Raw genomic sequence first — 14954 nt, 5'->3', positions numbered from 1 at the left:
TCAGCACGTGCCATTAATCCCAGTTTGGAGACGGTGCCCGGCGCTGCTGGCTCCAGAACGCAGTGGGGCTGCAGGTCACAGCAAGGGCTGAAGGCTCTGCCTCAGCAGCACCAGGCAGAGCACAGCTCAGGGCTGCCAACTGCCTCCCCATCCCACCGTGGGACTCCAAGAGCTCCTGGATCCAGCAGCAGGCTGGCGGGACACAGCGAGTGAGTGGCAAACCCAGCTCATTTGATCTATTTAATTGGATTCAATTCCAGCCCCGTGATTCAATTAGCCCTGGAGGGACGGCGCAGGAGGACAGAGGCCGCCGAGCAGAGCCCAGCACGAACTTCATCAGCCACAGAGCCGGGCAAAGTCCTGCAGCACAGGAGGGCAGCAGGCGATGTAAGCCTGACCTATGATTCCTATTCACTGCATGGTCCAGGCAAAGGCCTGCTGCACGCTGCCCCAGCCGGCTGCCTGAAGCTCCCCAACGTTACTGCTTCCCTTGCAGCTTCCTGAAAGGCCACCGAGCAGGATGAGGAGGGTCCCCCCCCCTCCCGAGAGCCACCTCTTCCTCAGCTTGGCTTGAAAAATGGGACCTGTACGAGCCATGAGGCTGATAGCAAAAATCACAGCAGCACTTGCAAATCAATTTTTAATAACTCTCTCCAAAGTTTAGCTCAAACTCCATTTTTCTCCTACAGAATTTGGTCATTATTTTGTAAATTATTTGTTTCCCTGCAGCGGCAGCCTAATTTAAAGGCAGGAATCTGATTTCTCCCCACACTCACCAAGCCCCAGAAACAGCTCTTCCAAAAATAGACTGGGTTATGAATTAGGTGTAAGAAAATACACTCAAGGGTGCGGATGGGACACAGGAAAGCCTGGGGTCACAACCAGCCTTGGGCAGGACGTTGGAGCTCCATTGCTTTCTGCTCAGCTCCAGTTGCCAACACAGCACCTGCTGGGCACAGGGCCACCCCCAGCTGTCCCCGTGGTGACAAACATTGCACACACCACACAGGCAGGGCTCTGCTATTTATTGAGCTCTAGGTACGTATGTACATCCATTTACAGTGCTTGGGGTGGTGACACTATGACAAGAGGACGTGCATGGCAGTCTTCCCCAGCTCAGCCTCTGGTGGGGACAACCTCAGGAGCTGCTCCCACCCACGGCCCAGGTTCATCACAGCAAGGGGACAGCACGAAGGAGACAGCGATCATGCCTACCCCTTTGCCAGTGAAGAAATGAGCACCTTCCACATGCCCCAGCCTGCTCTCAAGCTGAGTGGCTTCCTGCAGCCCATTTGCTGGCCCAGCAGCATCCTGCTGACACGCACCCACACGGCACAGCAGCAGGTAGGGATCTGGCTCAGCTGACAGAAGCCAGCCAGCTCCGTGCTGCAGCAAGCAGCCTCTGTGGGGAGAAGCTGATGCTCCCAAGGAGGACACAGCACCTAGCAGGCTCTGCAGCCAAGGACGCAGCTTTAGGTTTCCCATCCTCACGGCAGGTAAAGATGAAACATGAAAGTAATTGGTACGTGTTGACATGAATAAACATTGCCTAAAACTGGCAGAGAATAAGCACTCCAACCTGTGAGGCTAAGGGCAGGGCGAGGCACTTGTTTTTTCCTTCTCATTTTGTAGAAAGAAAAAAAAAAAAGGAGATCTGGGATGCAAACAACTTCTTTAGTTCAACCTACGGAGCCAGGTCCTAACATCACTGCTGGGAGCTGAAAATGCACAACAGGGAGAAGGTGTTTATGCTGCATATCCCTGAGTTGGCAGCCCGACACGGCACTCAGCACAGGTTCTGCCCTCCCTGGACTCCTCCACACACTGAGCAGAAAGGTCTCCCTGTGCCCCTAAGCACCGTCCTGGAGCTCTTCTCTTGGAAGTTTGCTGCAGGCTGCTTAGGGAAAACAGAAGGACAAGCTAGAAAGTGAATTAACTACTTCTGCATCTGTGTTTTAACTGCAGTAGCTGCAAGCTACACACAAGGAAAAACTGGGGACTCGTCAGCTCAGGAAGCTCACCATGCACTTGCAAACACAGGCAAGACAGATGTTCCTGTGAGGAAGAGGATTGTCACAATGCAGTCTCTGATGGGCAGCAAGGGGAGTGGGGAGGGACACGGCCCTCCTCTGCCCCATGGAAGTGGAATATCTAAAAATTTCCCTCAAACCTATAAACAGCAGAGATGTGCTGGGCTGCTGGAAGCAGCAGTGACCCCAACCGGAGCTGGCCTCCAGTTACACAGCACTCACTTCGGTGGCCAATATCCCCCACACTGGCTCAACCAGACCTTGGAAGCAAAATTTCTCCTTCTTCAGTAATTTGATGGTTTGGTTCAAGCAACACGGTCTGACGTGAAACCAGCAGCGATTGGAGCCTACTCTCCTGCGAACTTATCTTACATCCCCCCAGATTTCCCAGCAGGATGGCAGTGGATTTGACCTATGGTGCAGGAGGGACGGTTGATCCAGAGAGCTTTTAGGGCTTGGAGAACTTTCCCACAGAACAGACGAGTGACTTCCACCCAGCACTGCCTCACACAGCTGGAGTGAGTTTATTCTTTTGGTTGTGAGCTCTCCTCACCTCTGCTACGAAGGCTTCCAGTTCATCCTCCCTGAGGCTGCAGAGGGAATCTCCCATTGCTGCTTCACAGAAACAGCTGCCCACCCCCCTGGCACCGTACAGAATTGCTTCCTCCTCCTCCATAGGCCGACCACCTCTCCTCAGCCACAGTCCCATTGAAACACACGCCTTTGGGATCAAACACACAGCAGCAAGGCTCTCCCCTGGAAGAAGTGCAGTCCATTCTGCAGGTGGAAGGCTGCAGATGGGTGTCCCTGTCCAGCCAGGCCCATCTCTAGTCAGCCCTGTGCAGCGGCCGTGTCTCTGCTTCAAGAGATGGTGGAGAATTCCTTCAGCAGGAGCTCCTGGCTCAGCGTGTTGAAAGCAAGATTCTTCCTCACGTTGATGCTGATGGACCGAACCTGATGGAGAGAAAGCAAGATGTTTTAGCCAAAGGATGCTTTTTGGTTCTCGGGAAGCACAGCGGCTTTGACACAGCTCAGCATGGAACTGTGATAGCTCTAGAGGACTTGCTGCAGCCAGTTTTCTGCATATTCTGTGCTGAGTGCCCTGAACTTGATGCTGCATGGCCAGCTGTCTCCGAGGAGCATCTTCCCCCCTTAATGATGCCTGACTTGTGGCCACCCCCGCAGCCTGCAGGAAGAGGAGGGCAGCCCCGTGGCACAGCAGCTCCCATCCCTGAGTGCCTGCCCCACACTGGGCTCCATCTCAGCTGCACTCGGCAACGAGAAAACAGAGTCAAACATCATCTGTGTCAGCGCCTGTGCAGCAGCGACAGAAAGCAAAAGTGACACGAGCTCCTCCAAACAACGGGATTACAGCTCCCAGAGACTCGGAGCCTGTGATAATAAGGCTGTTGCTGACCTGGTTAGTGCTTTGTGCTTTTTAAAAGCACTGAGGGATGAAATAAATAGAAGCAAAATAAGGGATCTGATACCGGGGGCTGAAGGAGGAGTTTATACTGGTGAGGCCCCTCCTGCAGCCCTGGGGGATGGGATGGGGGAAGAGGCAGGGCAGAAAGATGCTGCAAGTAGTGTAAGCCAGCATCCCTGTTCTGTCCAGGAGCATTTCTGTGGGTCCCAACAACAGAAGGAACAAGCAGAAACGAGCCCCTGGCTTCAGGAACTGCTGCTGGGGCCAGGCATCAGCTGTAGGAGGCACTGAATTCATACACATATACAGGTTTGTAAGGACGGTGAGGCAGCAGAGAAGCTGAACTGGCAAATGCTGAGAGCACAAGGCTTAGCAGAAATTGTAGCTGTGGGGCAGAGCAGAAGAAATTAAGCCTATTTAGTCTGCAAAGAGAAGGTTTAGGAGGAACAGAGCAAACACTCTCCAATATGTAAAATGAGGTCAGGAAGAGAACAATGAGTAATAATACCTCCCTGGCTCCCCAGGGATGGGGCAAGAAATATTTAGCTTAATTTAAGACAAAAGATTTACATTGGAAAAGAGGAAATACTTTTAACCCTGCAGGTTGTGAAGCAAGGGAATGGATAGCTGAGGTTTTCACTTCAAGATAGATCCAGGTTTCAAGAACAGCTTACTCCAACGTAGGCCAAAAGTAGTCGAGACAGACCTGGATCTGCCTTAGCACAAATCTGGGAGAGGAGCAGGCGGGATAATGGCACACAAAAGGACCCTGACATCTCTGCAGATCTCTGCCCAGCATTTCTTCTGCTCCAACATAACAAGCAGTTCTGAGTCGACCGGCTCTAAAGGTAAGAATAGCTCAAATCAAAGCTAAATTGAATCATCTCCAGCACCAAGGCTCAGCACAGGGAGCTGGAGCTTATTCCTCTTTTGGGGTTGGAAGAGCAGCCAGCAGCCAGGTGTCCGCCTGCAGCAAGGAGGAACTTGAGGAGCTTCCTGCAGGCTGGCCGAGCTGCTCCAGCCACAAGGATACTCCCAGGAGCACTTCTGGAGCAGCAGCAGGCTGCTGGCGTGGGAGCTGCCAGATCTCTTCAGGAAGGCAGATACAAGCCCCAGAAAGTAAGCTCAGAGCTGTAACATTCGTTCTGCAAGGAAATAAAGCAGTGTGTGTCCTCTCCTGCTTCTGTACAGAGCATGCTGAAGAGCTTTTAGAATTGTTTGCTCTCTGTTAGTAGCTTGGATCTCATTTAGCTCACAGACTTTGGAGAAATGGGAAATGCATGAAATGCATCACTTGGAGAACAAAGAGCAGAGGAAAGGATGAAAGAATGGGAGGCATTGACCGTGAGAGGAAAACATTATTCAGTTCTAGTTTGGGTCATTATAGCTGGATTTGTGCAACACCGTACTGTTACTCCTATCTTGTAGCAAGTTCCATCAATTAAACCTGTTTCCAATCAACAAGCAGCTCTTAAGAGATTTGTACAATGGGAGGAAGGTTTACGCTGACTGCTATATCTAATTAAAAAGTCAAATTAGTGTAATTTCCCCTGCAGAAATCAATCCCTAATCAGACTATTTTGAGACTCCACTGAAACCCATCCAGCTGCAGACAGTGAGCCGTTTGGAAAGATGCTGGGTGTCTAAGTATTGCTGCAGCTGCAACATGAGGGTCCAGAAGCCCACATCCATACTGCTCACTGTATCAAAGCAGCACGGACCTCAAATGTCATCCCCAGTGTTTCAAAGAAAAAGAAGAAAAAAAAGTTAGAAAACCTCCTAACTTCCTTTTTCTGGGTCCCCAAAGGTGGCACAACAGGCCAGAAAACCCAGCTGATACAAACACTCTGCACATCACCTTCCACCACAATGTCACAAAGCCTTTGAAAACTTCTTTGAACAGGGAATGGGAGAAGAAAGCAGATTTTTCTTTGGGATTAGCAAGAAAGAGCAGCACAGAGGCAAAGCCAGAGCACTGCAGCAGTGCATTACCAAAGCATGTCAAAGGAGTGAGAACAAGATTTCTAAGCATAAAGGAGCCAAGAGAATGGCCTGGGGAAGTTTCTGCTCACCCACTTAATGGGAGCAAAGAGAGATGAAAAGGAGAGGAAAATGGCTCCTGCATGTCATTCCCCACCGAGCAGGGTTTGCTTTATCCCACAGTTAGAGATAGGGACAAGAAAGCCAGGCAGAACCTGGAAAGAGTTATTTGCAAAACAAACCTTGTTTAGGAAGACAGGATGATACCAGGGTGAGCTCGGAAATTGTACTGAAAACCAGCAGCTCCCCAGCAGCCCTGCTCTTTCAGAGGGAGGGTCCACAAAACAAATCCACTTCACCTTTCCCCCTCCACGAAATCCTGCAATCTCAACAGCTAAGCACAGCACACCAGGTATGGGGATGTTACCCAGCACCACACCAGCAACAACCATAGCTGAAGTAAAATGAAGCCAGCTCTCCAGTCTGAAGAGGATTTGGGGAGAACAGGGCAGGGCCTTTTTGATGAGCTGTGAGAACAATTAATAAAGCCATCCGTTTCTGTGCACCTGGAGGAAAAACAGCGTGGATGACAGGAGAGCCAGGTTTGCCGAAGACAAATCATAACCTATCACGTTGATTTCCTGCTGTGCTGAGGGAACAGCTTAATGGAAAGCAGGGGATTTTCTGTAGCTGTGAGTAAAAAACCTTTAATAGGGTCCCAATTCTCAGGGCATCGAGAGAAGTGTGGATTAAACTGTTTCACAACTGGGTCAATCAGCCTGTTTAGACAGTAATTATTCAGGCATCACTTGCTCTTGAGGAGAAGGTCCCAGGGGTGGCTGGAGTGGTAATTTTCAGAGGGGGGCCTGGATTACATTAAACAGATTCTTAAATGATGCAGAATTTGGAGGAATCACGCATACACAAAAAAGGGGCTACAAGGAAAAAAAAAATCAGCCAAACTGTTTTGTAGCTGTGATGATCTTAGAGCTGAGAATGCCATTTTAATCAATCAGCCAGAGCTCCTGCCAGGCCAAATGGAAAGCAGGACACACAGGAAGCACGTGGCTGAGAGGCTGGGGAAGGAGAAGCTGGCTGAGGAGGGCAGGAACCCCTGGGACAGAGCAGATGACAGCAGGAACATGGATGTGTTCTATTGCCAGGCTACAGAAGCCTGTTACAAGGAGGCTACCTCGCGTGCATTCTGGATATGGTATCAAACAGCAAGGCAGGAAAAAGAACAGGCACAAAGCAGCAAAGAAAAACACGAAAGTGGTCAGAAACGGCTTTTGCCCATATCCTAACTCGGTGGTTAGTACTGAAATGACCTAAAAACATTAAAAGGTTAAACAGTATGCTGCATAAGGGATCAAAAGCAACTCAGGCATGCCTGCTCTGGAGCACATTAGACAGAAGGAGGCGTAACAGTCCCAGACTCATGCAGGCTCGTGATGGAGTGGGCTGGCCTCAGTTACTCATCAATCAGCGGACAGAGCTGCAAGAGACAATCACTGCTCAAACTGGTGGAAAGAGCTGCCAGTCAGACAATGCTCCTCTCGCTCAAATCGAAACGATTTTAAAGCGAGGAAAAACCAGGCTTTCCTTCAGGGCTACCAGCCACTACAAGAACACCGGCTCTGTTGGATGAGAAATGCCCTGACCCAACAACCAAAACGCAGCTCCCTGCAGCAGGGCGAGCAAATTGGGCTGCTGAAGAACACCGGCCCAGATTATATGGACGCTGCTTTGTCTTCAGTGAATTGCTTTTTGTTATGCTTCCTACCATTTGCTCTCTAAGGAAGGGAGGTTGCTAGAGAATGGAGAATGCCGTTGCTTTCTTTCCCTGGGAACCTGACTTTGGGAGCGATGGAGGAAAGCCTGTGCAGGCAGGTGTGTGACCAGCACCACACGCTGCTCAGCCCCACAGTGTGCAGCCTCACTAACAACAGCAAAAAGACTCATGTGCTCTATGCAATAAAACCAAGGAGAAGTCAGCTCTTCCAATATGCACACTCATCACCACAAAGCACGTTAGATCCCCACACAAAGAAGGAACAGAGATTATCTGATGGCCTCAACAGCCTGGTGGTTCCTCCTTAGCCATATGCTGCAGGGCAGGGAGCTACAGGGTTTCAGATCAGTCAACACACAGCATTTGTTTGGATTCAACTCCTTGCCCCACCTTTGGGTGCAGCCCCCAACAAATTGGGCTGCTCAACTATACCCCAAATGCCTCTACTCAGATCCTAAGCAAAAGCTTCAGAACAGAGCTGTTGATCCTGCAGCTTACCAGCTCTTTGAAGAAGGCAGCCTCCTTATGCTGCTCAGAGTAACGCTCGTACTGATCCAGTCCATCCTGCAGCTTCAGGGTCAGCGTGTCATAGTTGGAGCGTACCACTTCCAAAACCTGCCAAAGACAGTCAAATGCAGCAGAAGAATCAGTTGCAGGTGCCTTTGCACAGCCTTACAACAAGGCTGGGGTAGATCACATCTCTGGCACCGGTTTTTGCAACATAAATGGCTTTAACAGTCAATATTTGGTACATGACTAATAAAATGGAGGTGGGCACGAAAATATTCTTAATGCCAGTAAGGAACAGTCCTCAAATCTACAGTTTCTGCTTTCACAAGAATAGTGGATGAGCCTCTAACTATGGCAGCAGCAGTTCCCAAATGCAATTACATCACAGGAGATGTAAATGTGATCTCACTAAGTGAAGCAGCTAATCATCATGTGCACACACCCAAACGTAACACAGTAGGCACTATGCAAACACAGGCTTGCCTGACCCCCAGCTCCTCACGATGCTAGTTTGTCAGCACACCACTTGCTTGCTAATTACAATTCACAATCTGCTTAAATGTTGGCTTCTACAGTGGCTCAGTTCAGCCTCCACACTGAGCACTGCACTTCTCTGCCGATGGGAACAAACTTGATAGACACCAAGGTAAAACCAAGTCTGTAATGAATTCTGGCATTAGAAACAAGTGGAGCTGCACATCCAGGTTTTCCTGCCCAGGAGATACCTTTTTGTTGCCTACAGTCACTGCAGCCAAATCACTCTGCTTATGCTGCTACCTTGCTCTGCTCCCAGCACTGCAAATTCGTAGCTATACATCTCTGCCCTAATGAACTATCTGCTCTCCTATCTCGGGGACAGCAAGAGGCACTCCCACAATACTTTTTAGCTTCAAAGCACTGCTTGGACAAAACCATTCCTCAAAGCATTTGTGAGATGGCAAGTGGCAATAATCTTCCTACCAGGAACCATATAGCTCAGTACTCCTGGGTAAAACGTATGCTTGAAACAGTTCTCTTAAACACAGGAATTTCCTTCCTAGGCTGTTACCACTTGGTCTCAGAGCTTAACAGAAGCACAGATATCAACAATATCAGCATCTGAAGTTTGCATTACAGAAGCTTACATGCAGCTATGAGCATGACATAGGATGCAAAGTGGAAAAGAAGAGTACCCTGCCCTATGCAAGCTAAGTGCAAGGTTCCCACTATGGCAGAACTCAAAGAACATCACCCAAATGAGGGCTGGCCATAAAAAAAGGGACTCAGAAGTGGCTGCTTGGTGAGATGGTCCCATGGCACTCTTTTCACAGCTCGACTGCCCTCCAGCGCTGCAGAGACAAGTCAGAGGAGGGAATCAGTGTTTTGTGAGGTTATTTCAGAACAGCCTGTCAGTGTCCTGCTGCTGCAGGAGCTTGCAGTCACCTCTCCAGGAAGACTCATTTCCTAATTCTGTTTGTCAGCTCCACTGGCAAAGGAAGAACTCTTTGCAGTAACTGCCAACTCCAAATTCACTCTGACCCTCTTACTGCTGTGTGCAGAAGTTGGGAGAAAAAATACGGAGCCAAGAGCAATGATGGAAGACAGAATGCTAGGTACAGGAATGATTTAGTTTAGGGTACAACTATCCACTAGGGACAGAGATCAGAAGTGTAATGCACCTGCTGAGCAACAGAGCATCCAGCAGCTGGCATGAATCAGAGGGCTGTCCTCCTGTCACTCGGAGGAAGCCAAACCGACCAAGATTAGTAAGACACGGGGGAGCAGCCCTGTCTGACAGGTGAGGAGTAGCTCACCGGAGGCAGCAGTGAGCCTTGTAAACAGCACCCTGTAAATCAGCCATCCTGTGCCACCTCTGAAAGGCAGCTCACCACTCTGTGCTGCTCCAGCAGGACAGGGAAGGAGTGAGAGACCCCAAGCCCTGCCGTGTTACTCATTCCTTATCACGATCTCCGCAGTGAACTTGAGATCAGCTTATCCCTTTAGCTGTGAACAGTCATTGGTTTCCATGTCTTATCTTTTTTTAATTATGAAATAGAACTTAAAAAGAAAGGGTAAGTTAAAAATAAACAGCTTTTCTTCACTGCCTGATAATTTCCCCTCCTTGCTGCCGCGGAGAAAAAATGCTATGTGGGATCTGAGATAAACCCACTCACAGATCATTTCACTTATACTCTGTAATGGATAGGAGCTGTTACTGAGATTAGGACCTGCCATCCTCGAGACAATTCCATCTGCTCTTTAAGATGCAGCTGCTAGACAGAAGAGAGGTTAAAGATTGCAGCAGAAGGTATTAAGAACTTCTAACATGAAGGTTTGAAAGGCATCAGCATTCTGTACAGATGACAAACACTCACATCCTCCATGTGACAACATCCTGAGCTGGTATCCTTTGCCTTTGTTACACTTGCTTTGACTTCTGCTCAGGAAAACGACTGCAAGGGTGTCCTTGCGAGTTAAATGCACAACACCATTATCTGCGCCTTTCTCCAGTACAAAAGACCTAGGAGAATTTAACTTCAAGAGTGACGCATTTCTCTTTCAAGATCCTGCCCAACCCATTTTCCCTAGAAGTCTCCATGGAAGAGCAGAAAACATCAGAACTGAGATCACAGTCATAGAATCATCAAGGTTGGAAAAGACCCCTAAGATCCTCCAGTCAACCCATCCTCACCATGCCCATAACCACATCCACAGGAAGGAGGCTAAAAGAGACGTTAAGGTTTCCTATTCCATTAAAAGCCTGATGTGCATTTTATACTGGTGTCCTTCAATTGGTTTCTTTCCTCCAGATTTAGTACAGACCTTTCCCCCACGCTAAGCTGCACGCACAACTCGCTGTCCCCAAGCATTTCTCTATAGTGAATCCAACTGAATAGCAACATTCCTCACTGTAATGAAAAGGCTGCTGTCACCTGGGCTACAAAGAGGCCATTGCCTCTCCATACAAAGTGCTCGATAATTGACATAAATTTTACAATAGTATCTTCTAATTAATATGGAAAATGATTTTTTTTTCCAAATGGCATCGCACTTCTCACAGAGCAACTTAAAAGTTGCTGACGCAGGATGGAGTCTCTGCTAGAATTAATCCCCAGAAGTGCCAAAGATAAAGCAGATAACGAAATAATTAGAAGTTAAATAAAAACAAGCACACAGCTGCCACATTTCCAAACAGACTCTGCCCAGACCCCTGCTGCACTCAGCTCCTTCTCCCCTTCTGCCTGAGCCAAGCTCAGAGAGGATCCACTCAGGCTGTCAGCACTACCCAGCTGTGCAGGAAGCAGCTCCCATTCACCCACCCTGGGACAGGCAGCAGCATGGAGCCTTCTCTGCCCCAGCACTACGTTACCTTTGCAGCTCTTCTGGAGCTAAATGCAGTGCTGGTGCTCCAACATCACCCTTCACCCCCAAACTAATCAAGCCATAAATCTTAATCCCATGTTCCTGAATGCTAAGAGGAAGAGGAGGAGGATGTTGCTATGACAGTCACAATTCAGATTCCTGTGTACAGCACACATCCACGGATGTGGAGTAGGCCTGATGAACACAGCGGGAAAGGAAGATCTGGGCGTGAGATGCAAACTGTCACACCACGCATGTACAAAATACACAACACCTTGCCATTCCTATTCCCGTGCCCCACATCCCCTGCACCAAGCACCTGCTGCCTGCCCTGCACGCACACGAAGGACCTCCAGCCCTCTCCTGCTGCTGGCTGAGAGCGAGCCTGGGGCTGCACAGAGGTGGAACACAGCCCCCAGCAGTGCATGCAGCCCTCACTCTCAGAGGAGAGAGCAACAGCCTTGTCTAACTTGAGGGCAGGAAAAATCCCTGGAAAGAGTAAAAAAAAAATCACTAACCCAAATGATTAAGTGACAGCAATTACAGGCAAATGTCTCCTCTGAAGCATGAGAAAGGGCTGCACCAATGCAGGACTAAGACACAAGAGGTCTGCTCAGATTGCTGGAGAGGGAAAGGTCTACAGAGTGTACTCAGCTGCCCAAAAGGACACTCGGTGTCGAGGAGCCTGGAGTTACACCTCTGTGTGTCAGATTTGATCCTTCATTGCTGATGATCACTCCTGGCCATTGCTGGTAGTTGTGCTGTGTGCTGCACCACACTGGGCCCAGCCAAACACAACTCCCCATGGCCCAGATCCTTCCTGAGAGCTGCTTTCATCCATCTGAACTTGCAGTACTGAAATCCAGGCCTTGCCACTTCCCTACACAAGACAAAAGGTTTTGATAGTAGGTAAGAGATTATTTTTATTTTACCCAGCAACATCAAGGAAGGACACTTCACATCCCCTTTTGCTCATTTCTCAGCACTCAGCCATTCATGTTGGGCTCAGACTTTCTGCAGCTCAGATGTTTGTTCAATGATCATACAAAGATCTGTGATCTTTAAAGGCACAAACCTAAAAAGTTGACAGTTTCTATCCATGCAGCGGGAGTGTTTGGTGGCATTCTTTCCTCCTCTGCCCACCAGGTGCTTCTTTGAAGGATAAATAATTGATGCACTGACTCAGAAACAACTGCTGTTCTCCCAGTGGCTGCTAGCAGAAATTGCATCCTGCTTTTGGACAAGAGTTATCTGCTCCACAAAGGTTTCCAAATCACCATCTACCAGAAGCCAGAAGGCATTCAACTTTACTGGGATATTTTTGAAAGCTGCATCATTTCCAGACTGGTTGGGTCAGTGGGTCTTTTCCCACTACTAAATAGCGTCAGATAAAATCTATGGAGGATCTGACTTCACAAATAACCAAATCCGAACCATCATCCAGCACCACCAGGAAGTCTCCATGCCAAGCTCCTGGAGGCAATTGTGTCATTCAAGGGAAGAAAATGGGTATGGTGCATTTGTGCCATGAGAACGACCATCCATGCACTGCACAACGCTGGCGTTTCCAAATTCCAGGCAGAGGAAAAGAGCAAAATATCACCACACCAACTATCTTTAAAATCATCTGTTAATAAACCCCCTCCAAAGTAGACCTTCATACCTAGATGGGGAGATCTGCCAGGAAATGGAGGAAGGGGAGCCCACGAACTTCCCTGCTGTTAGAAGCTTAGTGAGGAAGGCAGGCAGCAGACGGGATGATGGCAGGAGCATAAAACCCCGAGATAGATCGATCTGCTATTTTGGAGCTACAGCCCATTCTGAAGTTGTGAACCCTTCTCTCCAGCTGGTGGCATTTATGAAAACACTCCTCACTGCTACATATGTGAGAGCACTTGCAATTCTGCCAAGGTTCCAAATGCACTGCAGATAGCTATGGACTGGACCGTTAATTTTTTTATTTCCCCATTGAGCTCACAATTAACTTAAGTGCTGAAAAGTGATGGGCTGTTCCAAGAGAAGCTTTATCCACCAGCTGCATTCTAGCACAGCAGTAAATCAACTGCTGTCACCAAAACAAGAAGAGCATCCTTATGCTCACTGTGCACACTACCTGTTCACAGTTCAGCCTACCTGGCCAGCCAGCATTCTGCAAATCAGTGCTGCGATTTGTGTACGTTCACTCGTGCTATCTTCTCCTTTTAGAGGAAGATTTTGTTTCCCTGAACATAGAGAGAAAACAGTCAGCAGCAGCTTTCCAACACACCAGTTAACTGACCAATTAAGGTCAGTAACCCTGCTGCCCTAAACAAGATAGAAGTTTAAAACTCTTCCTAAAGATGTAAGCTGTGGGCTCCTGCTGCAACTGACCTGAGAAGCCAGGACACAAACAGCTGTTACAGAAATCAAAGACAGCTACAGGAACCTAAAAAACAGCAGCTGAAGATTTTAAGAAAAGGTCAGAAATAAAACCTTTCTAGGCATGGCGGGCAGAAAGCATCCTGGCAAATTCTGAAATGGAAATACACAATTCTGGGTTCAGATTGTCTTGATGAGGTGATAACAGCACGCCTGGTGTGCAGCAGGAGAAAAGAGGAAGATAAGGAAGTTTGTTTCTAGTAAAGAAATTAAGATGTCCCCTAAGTCAACCATCTTCTGGGAAAAGCTGTGCAAAAAAAACACCCTTACCATTCAATTTAACCTGAAAGACAAAAGCAAGAGGACTTGGGTTGAAAGCTGACCACAAATGGTAAATGGACAAGTTCATTTTGAGATGGGGAAAACCACAACTTTTAAAAGCAAGTAAGAAATGTGGACAACCAAGACAGCAGATGAGCACATATTTACCTCAACCCACAAGTTCTATTCTGTTTCCAGTTCTCTCCCTCGTCCCATGCAGGGGGCAGTGAGCAAACAGCTGTGTGGTGCTGTGCTGGGTTGTAGCATTATGGTATTTGGACTATTTTGCAGTTCTACACCATCTTTTCTGAAATAAGGGAGCTTGAATCAATGTTCAACGTTTAGAACATGGGTTATCAAAGCCTTACAAAGTGGCAACACAGTACTGCTTTATTTTGATTATTTTTCTCTAATACTTTCTAATCCCCTGCTTGCCTTCCTGATGACTGTGGAGCCTTCAGCCAATGCTGTCCGACTTAGAGCAATGATTCCCAGAGTCCTTCCCTGCATGGCAGCATCCAGCAGACTTTCCTACAGCTTCAAGAGTCTAAGAGCCTTATAACCTCAATCTGAAAAAATTCCCACTAAAGATATGGCCCAAAAGAAACAGAACTGTAGTCAGTTGTTAGCTACAAATAGCAGCTTTGCCCCTAGGGACAAAAACTGCTGCAGCAGGATGCTAGGGAAGCTAGCTAATAGGGAAAGGTGGCAGTGCTCTGAAGTTGGTGTGACTCAATCCATAGGAAAGTTTTAGATATGGATATCTTTGCAGGTCTGGAATTGGAACAGACAGCTGTAAAACTGCAGGATGATCCACATAAACAGAAAATCCTGTCGTTGCCAAACGTGCTCTAAGGCTGCAGTTCCAAAACTGGTTTAAGTTGATCTAAGTGCAGGCTACCTAAGCTGCAATATAGAGCCCATAATTCTTCCTTCAAACTCATTTCCAAATTAAGGCATCCTAATACACAACTTAAAAGTGGATTTGGGACAGAAGCACTGAAGGAGCTGAACAACAGGGTGCACTGATGATACCAGGAGTAGCTGAGAAGGGCTGAGGAAGAACAGACCACGTGGCTGCTTCCTAGGAACTGAGATTGCAACTGTGCAAGCTTTTAAGAATTATGAGAGCAGTGAGATTCCCACAAAGGAGACAGGATCAAATCAGTCCCAACTGACTCCTTGTCCCTGGATC

At 48.1% G+C, this 14954-nt stretch overlaps 1 protein-coding gene across 1 annotated transcript in view; it reads right to left on the bottom strand.

Moving 5' to 3' along the window:
• Window positions 1–1010: 1010 nt before the first annotated feature.
• ARMH3 (armadillo like helical domain containing 3) overlaps window positions 1011–14954 on the bottom strand; it is a 106499-nt gene continuing 92555 nt past the window's right edge. The window contains exons 25-26 of the mRNA XM_042862876.1: window positions 7727–7843; window positions 1011–2984 (exon numbers count right to left, since the gene is read on the bottom strand). Of these exons, the coding sequence (XP_042718810.1) occupies window positions 2892–2984; window positions 7727–7843 (210 nt within the window). The 3' untranslated portion in view covers window positions 1011–2891. The remainder of the gene's footprint in view (window positions 2985–7726; window positions 7844–14954) is intronic.

Source organism: Lagopus leucura, unplaced genomic scaffold, assembly GCF_019238085.1.
Source record: "Lagopus leucura isolate 7727_CA_CO unplaced genomic scaffold, USGS_WTPT01 Super-Scaffold_739, whole genome shotgun sequence".
Taxonomy (NCBI): Eukaryota; Metazoa; Chordata; class Aves; order Galliformes; family Phasianidae; genus Lagopus; species Lagopus leucura.
Note: the sequence above shows the minus strand (reverse complement) of the source record. Positions and strands in the feature narration are given on the sequence as shown.